At 34.5% G+C, this 13,105-nt stretch overlaps 1 protein-coding gene across 1 annotated transcript in view; it reads left to right on the top strand.

Annotated features, from left to right (window-relative positions):
- LOC132559041 (3-phosphoinositide-dependent protein kinase 1-like) overlaps positions 1-13,105 on the top strand; it is a 49,162-nt gene that overhangs the window by 20,299 nt on the left and 15,758 nt on the right. Inside the window, exons 3-6 of the mRNA XM_060223648.1 lie at positions 8,535-8,648; positions 10,694-10,736; positions 11,118-11,255; positions 11,654-11,798. Of these exons, the coding sequence (XP_060079631.1) occupies positions 8,535-8,648; positions 10,694-10,736; positions 11,118-11,255; positions 11,654-11,798 (440 nt within the window). The remainder of the gene's footprint in view (positions 1-8,534; positions 8,649-10,693; positions 10,737-11,117; positions 11,256-11,653; positions 11,799-13,105) is intronic.

A 13,105-nucleotide genomic window follows, 5' to 3' on the forward strand; every position in this document is an offset into this window, starting at 1 on the left:
ATTTAATTTGTAACAAAAAGAAATACTCAAACTTCACCCTACCATCAGGTCAAATTATTTAAAACATACACAGACTCCAACCCACAGTAACAGACATACATACCCAGCAAACAGACCAAAGCAGAAATGTCTTACATATCTTAACAACATTTTCAAAGTCTACAAGTTGTTAATAACTATGGACTAGAAACTTTTTGGGCTAGGTGATTCATGTACAGGTAGAGAAACTCAATATACCTGATCACTGTTTATCATTACAAGTAACAGCACAAAGCAGATTGTCAGACATTTTTTAAATCATCAATTAGTTTGATATAATCATATAATAACTAGAATTTAATTAACTTAAAACATATAAAAAATAAAAATCTGACTGAAGGCCTTTACTTGTACTTCTAAATAACCAGAATAGGGAAGTTCTTTAGTAAGCATGTGAGCTATTCCAACACAGACAATATCTAGTGGGTAAACAAACCCTTTATCATCAGATTATTTCCTTATGTAGATACTGATCAGTACTAACACTGTCTATGAGACGTACTACAGATATCAGCAACAACCAGTAATGTTTATGTCGATGTACCAAACCATAACAACAAATATGACACACTTCTATTCGTTGAAAATTCGACACCAGGAATGTTTTGTTTTTGTCTTACTTTAATGCATGTGAGAAGGATCATAATTCTATATCAGAAATGATGAATATACCTGAGCACATGTACTATTACAAGAACCATTTTATATCTACCCTTCAAAATGCTGCTGTCAGCTATATATAGAAATGACTAGATTTCACATCCACAGTTTCTGAGAAATATAGACCTTATCAATCTTTTAAAGCTGCTAGGGAAAGATGTTGTTCCATTATGTTTGAGCCTTCAACAACATCTACACATGAGAAATAAAATATCTAGTGTCCTTAGTTATAAAACAAACATGTCACTGATTAACAAATGATGAGCAGATACGACAAGGCTCATGGACCGTACCGGTTATCTGAGAGACACATATATTCAAGGAAGTAGTTGTGTTCACAGTGCTCTTATTTGTATTTTTGAAATTTGCAGTTGTTCAATATCATGACATCATCTTTATGTGGGTCAAGGTCATTCATTTGAACAAACTTGGTAGCCCTTCATCCCAGCATGCTACAGACCCAATATCAGCATTCTGAGCCTTTTGGTTGTCGAGAAGAAGTTGTTTAAAAATTTCAACATATTTGACCCCTGTGACCTTGAAAGTGGGTCGAGGTCATTCATTTGAACAAACTTTGTAGCCTTTCTTCTAAGCATCCTACAGGCCCAATATCAGCACTCATGGACTTTTGCTTATTGAGAAGAAGTCGTTTGTATATTTTAACATATTTGACCCCTGTGACCTTGAAAGTGGGTCAAGGTCATTAATTTGAAAAACTTTGTAGGGCTCCATGCCAGCATGCTATGGGCCAAGTATTAGCCCCCTAGGCCTTCTAGTATTTGAGAAGAAGTTTTTTGAATGAAAAGTTTACGGACGACGCACGGCGGATGACGACGGACGAAGCACGATGGCTATAGGTCATCTCGACCCTTCTGGTCAGATGACCTAAAAATGTAGACCAAGCAATTAGAAATTGCATTTTAAATATAAACAATGGAATCAAACAAGAGATGACAGGGGGACAGTGTGGTCCATCATTGTTTGACTGTTATTGAGCTTTTTTTGTTAGTTCAACAGATTTGTTTTCTTCTTTTTCACTCTTTATTTTGTTCTCATTAATTTTACTTTATCGATGCAGTTTAATTTACTTTCCCTGAGTCCATTTCAACTTTATTGCTAAATATGATGGGTCACACAATTCAAAATTAAAGCATTTCCAGACATTCTCAAAGTCCCATCAAAATTCCTTCAGTGAAGGACTGGGGACCTGCATGTAGATTTACTACTGTCTAAGTAACAGCATCACTAATTAGTTAAAAAGCACCAGCTGACAGGGAAATCAGATCTTGTATTTCACTAGGGAAATAAAAAAAATCATATTCTCTGGAGCATGTGCCTCCACAATGATCCTAGATCCCTGGTCAACATCTCTAAGAAAGATCCATCATTTACTTTTGAAGTAATTACTAGAGATAACATGACATTTAGTAACCAATCAAATGTGAAATTCTACTGCAAAGTAGGCTGGACTTTTTCAAGGATTTTTCATTATTGCAATAAAGTACTTTTGGGGATATCTGTATCTCTAAAGTCTAATTACTGTGGTATACTATTGCAGCAGTATTGTAATACTCTTGGAGATTAAACTCATCAATATGTTGCACAAAATTATCTTCACCTACGTACCTTTAAGAAATCTGGCCATACTGTGGAATTCTTATTTCAAATTCACAAATTTCTTCTACAAAGTTCCTTATCATGGAATACTTAATGGCATTTCAATTTATTCTTTCAGTTTAGTCTGGAAGAAACATTTCAAATCATACCAGTGGTTAAATGGGTGAATATATCTGAGATTCCCTGAAAACAAAGAGCAAGTTACAACACTGTCAGAGCCATCTTTACTCATGTTGAAAATGAGGCAGAGGCATTGTGGGTATTGATGCAGTGAGATTATGTTTAGAAGTACTCTCGATCATATCCATCAGCCAAGAGGTCAACCCCACTTGCAATTGCAGACGGAAAGGGAGGTAATCCCCACTAGCAATTGCAGCCACAAAGAGAGGTAATTCCCACTGGCAGTTGTAGCCTCAATGCATTAAAGAACACAAAACTGACATATGAAATCACCCTTACTCATAATCGACAGCACTGCATGAGGTACGCCCATCACTATTGAAATATATCTGCAACTAAAATCAGCACACTATTGGCAATCATTACCAAATTTATAAATTTCACATCAACTGATCAAATCTAGAGATAGTTGCAATCTAAGGAGTGTTTGATGTGTCTTCACACCAAAAGTGCCAACAATGCACAGATGATAAATTGTATATAACAGTGAATTTTGGGACTCAGATATTTGAATCCTGGACTCCTGCTTTTCTTGCAGGACGCGCTCAAATGATGAAAACCCAATATATCTCTTAGTGAAATGGTCAATATTACTATTTTCAATAAATCTGCTGGATGTATTTTGAAAAGTGGTGCCATATTACTACTCCATCTCATGTAACGATACTGTGTAGCTGACTGAATTGCATTTGGTGGAACAAAAGTGAATGAATTCAGTAATATTCACCTGATTTGACAGCCAACTGAAAGTATGTACTTTCTTCAATGCATGTGGACTCATGCCCAAGTAAGAAGCTCCAGTGACAAGTAGTGCATGAGATCACAACAAAAGGAAGTTTTATTGACAAAGTGACCTACTTTTTATATGTGATCCACTCTCTCACTAAGGCCAACCCACGCCCCTGGTATGAATTTCAAGTGTATAGGAGTGCAGAAGGCAAATGTCTTGACAATTTATTTTCTTTGATGTATGTCAAAGGTCAAATTGTAAATTGTATGTAAAAACGACCTACTTTTGGTATGTGACACATCATCATCTAGGTCAGCATATACCTCAAGTATGAAGTTTCAGAGAATAATGGTGCAGAAAATAGAGGTAGGTCAAAGGTCAAAATGTAAGTCAGAGCGACCTGTTTTTCATACATGACTCGTTGCCACACCTATGTGAACCATGCCCCAAGTAGGATGTGCCAGTGACAAGTAGGTTAGGAGATAGAACTAGGACAAGATCATGTGTGAAAGGACTGGAGGATTGAGGAAAGAATGGATAACAACAATCCAAAACCTTATTGTCCTCCTCAGTTTCTGGTGGGAAACTAACAATCTTTAACTGTCAAATCCAAAATGGTATATATCAGCAATTTTCTCTCAAACACGTCTAAAAATTAAACAGGTACATGGGACCACAGAGAATTTCAGTGAATTTCAGAAAGAAACATTGATCATAAATAAACTTAACAATGAAATCAAATGATATATAGATGCTAGTAACCCATATATAATTCATGGAGATGCATATCTGTCTGTCCATTTCTTACATTTTTAATATCTATATGAAAATGTAAAGAATGATCCAAATGACTTTGAATTTTACTTAGCATTGCTAATATCATGATCTTTGTATCTCAGGTTGTGATAGTGCTGTAAAACACTTATCCTAGTCATCATGTACCCATTTATAACATTTCAGGTTGTGATAGTGCTGTAAAACACTTATCCTGGTCATGGTGTACCCATTTATAACATTTCAGGTTGTGATAGTGCTGTAAAACACTTATCCTAGTCATCGTGTACCCATTTATAACATTTCAGGTTGTGATAGTGCTGTAACACTTATCCTGGTCATGGTGTACCCATTTATAACGTTTCAGGTTGTGATAGTGCTGTAAAACAGGTTGTGATAGTGCTGTAACACTTATCCTGGTCATGGTGTACCCATTTATAACATTTCAGGTTGTGATAGTGCTGTAACACTTATCCTGGTCATGGTGTACCCATTTATAACATTTCAGGTTGTGGCAGTGCTGTAAAACACTTATCCTGGTCATAGTGTACCCATTTATAACATTTCAGGTTGTGACAGTGTTGTAACACATTATCCTGGTCAAGGTGTACCCATTTATAACATTTCAGGTTATGACAGTGTTGTAATACATTATCCTGGTCAAGGTATACCCATTTATGACATTTAATCCAATGTCAGCATCGTGGCTGAATGACCTACATTATATGTACGTGCATTTTAGTTTTAGGTGAAAAATCTTATACTTATTGTCTTACCTTCTTATTCCAGATGGCTATACTTTCCAACGGATCACTTCTTTAAGTGCATTCCTCTGAAATAAACAAAGGAAATTTACATATTTCAATTAATTAAAAGATATTGCATCAAAACTGAACATGAGACACATTCCCTGAGCATTAAACTAATAAAGAATTAGAGAGATGCTAGTAAATGTATACAAAAATTATTTTCCTTGTTAGTGACCATCATGTAGTGGAACTGGACCATGTGATCTGTGCAATATAGCTACACATGTCCTTTGTGTGTAATGTAATGAATCAGCGGGTGATAAGTGTTATATAGTTGTACAAGTTCTGTTTTTGTAGGATGACTGGGCTAGGTGATCTCCAGTTCTGCTTTACATTAGAAGTGAATTTATGATCACCCATAAACTATCCCAGTACAAATAAATCCTACAAAATCAAGACAACCTCAGAAACACATCGGAATGGCTCACGCTTGATATCAAATCCTTACAGTTAAAGCTCTGAATGCATACCTACTAGACTAAAAAAAAAAGACCAATGAAGCAAATAAATAGTTCATAAGTTGAAATTAATAACTTGAATTGTCTTTCGTTCAATTGTATATTGACAATATAATGTCTTTCATCGATTTGATTTGTCTTTTGAAGATATACTGGTTGGGAACATCCATGGATTTTTAAGAAGCATTAAAACTCCACCAGATAACCAAATCAAAAAATGTTTTTTCAAACATTACTACACAAAATGACATCTTGACCAAGTTGAAGAAGGTTAAAAACAATATTAGGGAGAAAGAACAATTTTTTTCTATAAATATATGTATATGTAGAGTCCATTTTTTCAATAGTTCAATAAACCATACATTGTACAGTGTAATCCAGTGGATAGTAAAAGTTAAATCATTTACAGGTAAGTGAATCTATTCTTAGAATGTGCATACGTGTGTTATTTTCTGATAAAAGGTTGCATGTTGTCAATGGCAAGATTGAACAGAGGTATGGTTTATTGCTTTGTGTAAAGAGTAGACAGACATGGTTTATGGGGCTTATTACCATGTGAACAGCCATGGTAATTTTGATGCCGAGTCTCCTTGTAGTAGCTGGTGGCTACCTCACTGAACAACATACAGGAGGCATTTCACATGCCCAACCAGGGTAATTAGGTTACAGTGTTTTGCCAACGGACACTATGTAACCATGTCATTAAAAAATAAACAACATAACCTGTTTTATTTGTTCGTTTGAAAATGTAGCTCATCACAAAAATATCTCAGTCTGTGAATGAGAAAATGTCATTTTGTCAAGTCAGTTTTTTTAAATGCATAGTATGACTTACCTCACACCAATGTGTCTAATTGCAGAGGAGAAAAATCCTCTATAATAAGATGATATGTTCTAGTGCATCCTTGCAAATCCAAGGATGTTCCCAACCTGATAAAGCATGCTTATTAGACGCCATGCCATGATCGTTGCTCGTTTTCGGAATATTTATATTTAACAAAGAAGCCATCAACATGCTGGTGATGCAGCAGCAGACTTACAATGAACACAACAAACTTCGACACAGAGAAAGAAATGATTCATAATCACCTGTGATTAAAGGCAATCCGTAACGTTACTGTCGACAAAGTTAGACGTCATAATAATAATTTGTCATCCTTGGAGAATTAAAGCTGAAGTGTTAAGGAACACAAAAACATAAAGATGTGGTATATATACCACACGTTGCATGTTATACATGACATACTTCTAAGTAATCCCAATCGCATACACAAATAACATAACAGGTAATATGATAAGGGGAATGATGGATAAATAAAGAATGTCCTTGGTAAATGTATCATAAATTCGGTAATGGGTTGGCATGAAAATCAATTTTGTTAGTTTGTAGCTTCCCTACCCTGAAACAGTGCAATTAAAAGTTAAGTATCCCGTGAAAGTTGAAAACAAACCTTTCCTGGTTATCCGGAAATAAGATTATTGCAGCCGCCATGCTAATAGAATATCCCGGATGTGACAGGTGTGACGTCACATTCTGTTAAGTGTAATATATCGTTTCCCATGGTTTCTCTATTGAAAATTGTCTGAAACAATCACAAAAGCTGTTTTGAAATAACTGGGTTGTTCATATGTATCACGATGTAGCAAAAGACTCATAATTAATGATTTTTTCACTTTAACCTTATAACAGCTAGTTGCGCATGCCTAAAATGAACATCCGTTTTTAAGTAAATTAACTTCCGTTCAAGTTTACATTTGCCTTGCTGAAGAGAAAGTGATGCATTTTTGGGGTTTTCATTTGAGAAATAATGTTTAGACTGGGGTAGGTGTGGTTTCCTTACATACTTTATCAATACACATGTGTAGGACACTGTAGTATATAAAGTGTTTTAAATATTAGTTTAAATGCGAGTAAAATTCACCCGGAAGGATGCAACTGAAGCGAATAACTGATTACCGAACAGTCAGATCGGAAGACTTACTGATTGATGCCAAGTTGGAACAGGCCTGTACTTTGCCAAATTACTAAATATAAAAATCACAGTCTGTGACAAACAATTCTCAACTACATCAAGTTTGATTCAAATATGGTATTGTGTACCTCATCCAATATCTTGAGAATAAACTATTGATGTTTTATTAATAACGGAATTCTAGTCATTTCGGTACAAAATTGTTTCGACAACGAGTTGTTTCGGTACTTACAAAAGTCGTTTTAGTTCTTGCAAAATGGCTCACAAAGCTAGAGTATCATTTTGAAGTCACAGGTTTTCAGGAACTGAATGAGCAATTTTTATTAATGACAAAGCACCTTAGGAAACCTAACTAAATACATAAATAAATAGAAATAACTGGTATTTTCAATCTACTGAAACAACAGTTTTTGGAAGTACCGAAACATCCTGGTACCAAAGCGACTTGCCCCCTCCCCCATAATTTGGTATTCAAACATTTCACTTCTCATCCATTTCAACCTCAGCATCATCCCCTCCATAATATCTTTGTTTCCAAATTGAAGCTGTAATTTATTCCCTCATGATGAAAAACTGGATCTGATGTAAAATCAGACATCATGGTTCTATCATTCTTTTATGCAAGGGGCTGTTCAAAGTATAGCATATTGATAACATGTTTGAAAGTACAGTCCTGTTTTACCAATGGCTCTTAAATATTAAAAAAGTTGGATGCAATCCCACATTTGGTTCATAGTCCTACATTTGAGGGATAGTTACTGTACAGAGTAATCAATTAATTATGTAAATGCAGGATCATTTGAAATGTAAATATTAAGTCCTTTTAAACATTTACTGTAAATAAGTTTGAACAGACCCAAGTCTTTTACCAAATGGTGGAATTAATGTTATGTAGATCTATATGAGACTATAATTTCTGATTGAAAAATGCCTGAACATAGTTTCAAATTAATCCAGATTTCTCATCAAATTAAGACTGAATTGATCAACATAACATTGGTACCAGAAAAGACAGAATGACTTGAATGTTTTCCATCATTTGTCAATGTTCTAGTTATATGTATCATCATCAAGCTAGTGTATATACATCTATTCAATCATGATTTTTTTTTTTTAGATTTAAGTCCAAGCTTATCTAGATTGTTTATAAAAAATGTGTTAAAATAATGTATTTAGTTTTCTCCACAGTGCCTTCTTTGACATACTCATGGTATTGCAGAACTTGATAATTTGATAATTATGCCTTGGATTTACGATCATAACTTATATTTTCAGACGCAGCTTGAAGTAAGAGTCCAAGAGAATGTCACAGGACGACTCGGCCAAGTTAAATGGGAAGAAAGCCACCAAGAAAACCCCAAATGACTTCATATTTGGAAAAGTCATTGGGGAAGGATCATTTTCAACAGTAATGAAACTTTGATTATCATGTAACATTTTTTACAAAACCATGCTGTCGTCTGTCCTGAATTCTTTGAAGCATTCAACGTTTTTGAACTCTCAAAGAGTCCTGAACCAGTGACTTCCATGGTAAACCAAAACAATGTTGCAAATTATAAGGACATCCCCCCTACCCCCATCCTCCCACCTCTCTTCACTCCACCCTCAGATGCCTGAGGCCTTCTCAAGATACTAAATTGTGAATGTACTGAAACCTTGGTTTCACATTATCCCCTGAGGCGGGGTCAAGTATACTACAGTAGATATAAGGAAAATACATTTCAGAGTGAAATAATTCAAACTTGTTTCAAGTTATTGGTATGAGATGATATAGGACTGTCAGTTTGATGGTATGCACATATTGACCCTTATTTATCCAAAAGGGCCACCAGGTGGTGCTACAGGGGTCAAATTGACTAAAATTCCAAAAAATCTTCTTTTCAAGACCCCAGCTTGACTATAGTTTATAAAGAAAAAATATTTTTTGAGTGTAATTTGTTTGATTTCCCTTGGTTATATTTATTAGTGTAAGATGACTGTATGATTATGCTCATATTGATACTGACTGATCCCTAGAAGCTGATGGTTAGGGCAAAAATGGGTCAGATTTACTCAAATATCAAAAATATTATTCTTAATGATTATGTATGTTGAATTAAATACTCTTCATGGACAAAAGGTTTTAAAACTTCTTAAACGAAATTGTGACTTTGATGACACTGGCCTCTTGTAGTTCTCATTGGGAAGGGGCGTAACCTGTTTAAGTACAGCCTTGACAGATGATGCAGGTGCCTGATAGTGATCAGGTTGTCCCTCTGTCTAAATTTTGGCCTTAAGTTCTGTTGGGCCAATGACTCTCAAACTTTGCTCAAAGCTTCTGCTATGGAAATGCCTGAATGGTTATAAGATCACTGTTAATAGATAGAAAATCATGAAAGATCTGCAGTTCAGTTTGAGGGATTATACTCGGACAATTCCATTGCTTTTTCACAGGAAATGCTAGCTCTCAAGTGTTTTTCTTGCTCTGGTAACAAAGGTCAAGGTCACCATTACTGTATATAGAGATATAAAAATGACATAATGAAAACATTTTTGCTGAAATCAAATGAGATAAAATGACTGCATGTCAAGGTTATCATTTCAAAGGTTAAGGTCAAATTCAAAAAGCTATGTCAAAAGTCAAGATAAAAATTTCACATGTTTACTGGGCAATATTTTCTTAAAAATGGCCAGAATCAAATGAAAAGTTCCTAGACTGGTCAATGTCATCAGGTCAAATGTCAGTGTCTCATTTTGAATATTTCAGTGATAAATATATTGCTATGGCATTGTGAATTAAAGTTGATCAGAATAAAAAAGAAGTTGTATGATAGAAGGTCAAGGTCATTGATGCCAGGATCAAAGGTCAGATTTTTATCTTGTAACTAATGTACACCTTGTAATGATATTATGAAGCAAAATTTGTCTTAATCAAAGCAGGTATGAATTGACCAAAGCTCAATGTCATAAGGTCAAAGGTTAAAGGCAAATTTAACATTTCTGACCTGGTAAATATTTTGTTACGTCATTATTCAGCAATTTGATCTCAATCAAGGGTCAGACATGTAGCAGGACCTTTTCTGACATGTCAGTGTTTAGTTTTTATTGAAAATAATCCAGACATGGTTAGAATCCTTAACATGAGGTGGAAGTTATTGTTATGCATATTTTGAATTTGCATTACTTGTACAATGTAGTCTTACTTTCTTAACTAGATGGTTTCTGTGACAGATATAACAAGAACAGCATTTATAAAACACAGGTGACCCTTTAGGCCTCATGTTTTGTTACATAACATTGGACAAAAGTCTTGATTGATTGATAAGGTTCAAGACTGAAATTAATTGTTTTTGCCCAATTTTTATCTTAATAATCAAACAGTTGAATAGTATTATCAGCAGAATCAATTTCTGTTGTTGAACCGATATAAATATGACTATATGCTTTAATAAATGCAAAAACATTGTATTTTAGGTGTATTTGGCAAAAGAGATAGAATCTGGCAATGAATTTGCAGGTGAGTGGACTTTTTTAAGCACAACATCAGATGGTGTGTTGTTCAAATCATTCTTTAGCATTTTATGGATCATTCTCAAATTTCAGGTGTAGGTTCCCCTTGTTGCCTGATGGTCCTAGTTCCACTAAACCTGTAACAGATATGTTACAATATTTCTGATTATCATTCAATGGATTCCCCTGTTGTTTCTACATATCCTTATACTGAAGAATAAATGAAAACTTGAGAACATTTTAAGTAGGGCTGTTTATACAAAATTCTGACGTTTTAAGATGTAACTGCAATTATTTTAAGTAGTATTATGTATTATCCAAAATCTAAACCCAGTTTATTCTAGTTTTTTCTAATTATATGAATTTGACATGATATGTTTATTTACAGTCAAAGTTCTGGACAAACGGCATATAATGCGTGAGAAGAAGACCCAGTATGTGATGAGAGAGAAGGAAGTATTGATGAAACTTAATCATGCTTTCTTTATACGTCTCTTCTACACCTTTCAGGACCAAGACAGACTCTGTATCCTTGTGTAACATGGTTAATTTAATGTATCACCATAATTCAGTTCCATATCACTATTGTCTACCAAGGTATTACAACATTCATGGGTCGTTCATTACATCCAAAACCAAGTTTCATTTAATAGGCATCTTATCCTTATTCTTAATTTTTTTTATTTGATAAACTCACCGCCTGTAATACGTAATAACCCATTGAAGTACAATATCCTGGATGCTTATATGAATTAGTATAAATGGTGCCAGACTTGAAATATTTCTATTCTATAATTTAATATTTTAACCAATGATAGTACTGTATACTGTATACATTGGTGCCCAATAAATGTGGTCCTTGTAGTTAAAAAGGACGACTGTAGATGGAAAATGAGAACACCATAACTTTCCTTAACTATACAGACTTTGTGCTGAGCTATGCTAGACAAGGAGAACTGTTGGACTACCTCAATAGATTGTCTTGTTTTGATGAGAACTGTACCAGGTGGTATGCAGCAGAACTTGTTCTGGCTCTGGAACACATGCATAGTCTGGGTATAATTCACAGGTACAGCAAAGCAACATTCTGTATATTTAAAACTTTTCTCATGGGGTTACAAAGTTTCTTCAGGGTGGAGCAATTTTCATGTTGCTTGCTTATTGATAAAATCTCACCTCTCTGTTTAAAATCAGTATATATTTCATTTATATCACTTTTTTCATGTGTAAAAACACAATATACAAACATTTTTTGTCTTAGTGCAAAGGTATATTAAGTCATACAAGTGAAATATATATACTTGACAGGAAACCATCAGATTTTCAATTTATGACAATTTAAGAAGAAATTGTAACAAAAAGAGATAGAGAAGACAATGATACGTTAAAGGGTGTGGGAATGAAGCAGAAGATTTTGTGGTATAATGATATGTTAAAGGGTGTGGGAATGAAGCAGAAGATTTGTGGTATAATGGGTGTGGGAATGAAGCAGAAGATTTGTGGTATAATGGGTGTGGGAATGAAGCAGAAGATTTTGTGGTATAATGATATGTTAAAGGGTGTGGGAATGAAGCAGAAGATTTTGTGGTTTTTGTTGTATAATGATATGTTTATGGGTGTGGGATTGAAGAAGAAGATTTTGTGGTATAATGATATGTTAAAGGGTGTGGGAATGAAGCAGAAGATTTTGTGGTATAATGATGTTATGTTAAAGGGTGTGGGAATGAAGCAGAAGATTTTGTGTTAAAGGGTGTGGGAATGAAGCAGAAGATTTTGTGGTATAATGATATGTTAAAGGGTGTGGGAATGAAGCAGAAGATTTTGTGGTATAATGATATGTTAAAGGGTGTGGGAATGAAGCAGAAGATTTTGTGGTATAATGGGTGTGGGAATGAAGCAGAAGATTTTGTGGTATAATGATATGTTAAAGGGTGTGGGAATGAAGCAGAAGATTTTGTGGTATAATGATATGTTAAAGGGTGTGGGAATGAAGCAGAAGATTTTGTGGTATAATTGACATCATGTGAACACTTTTTTAAATGTTATGTCCTTTTTCTGTTCTTGTCAGTTAGCAGTGGTTAACGAAGTAGTTAGCTGATATAGATTAGATCTGTAATGTTTACATAATGATCGCAATCTCACCCTTTGTTTCATTAACATCTAACAGAAAAAAAATAAAGGAAAAAGAAAAATAGTTTTTTATGCCATACAGTGACATCCATCATCTGTCTGTCTATCGCTTGTCCATAACAATTTCTTTAAAACACTACTAGTCATGATTTACTAAGCAGTTTTTGACGAAAAGGGAGAAATTTTAGCAACTTCTTTAAAATCCTTTTTCTGTAGGAACGATTTTGTCCAAATTTGGGTTGAAGC

The sequence above is a fragment of the Ylistrum balloti genome, unplaced genomic scaffold (assembly GCF_031769215.1).
Source record: "Ylistrum balloti isolate Yb309-2 unplaced genomic scaffold, AGI_CSIRO_Ybal_v1 Utg370844, whole genome shotgun sequence".
NCBI classification, from domain to species: Eukaryota; Metazoa; Mollusca; class Bivalvia; order Pectinida; family Pectinidae; genus Ylistrum; species Ylistrum balloti.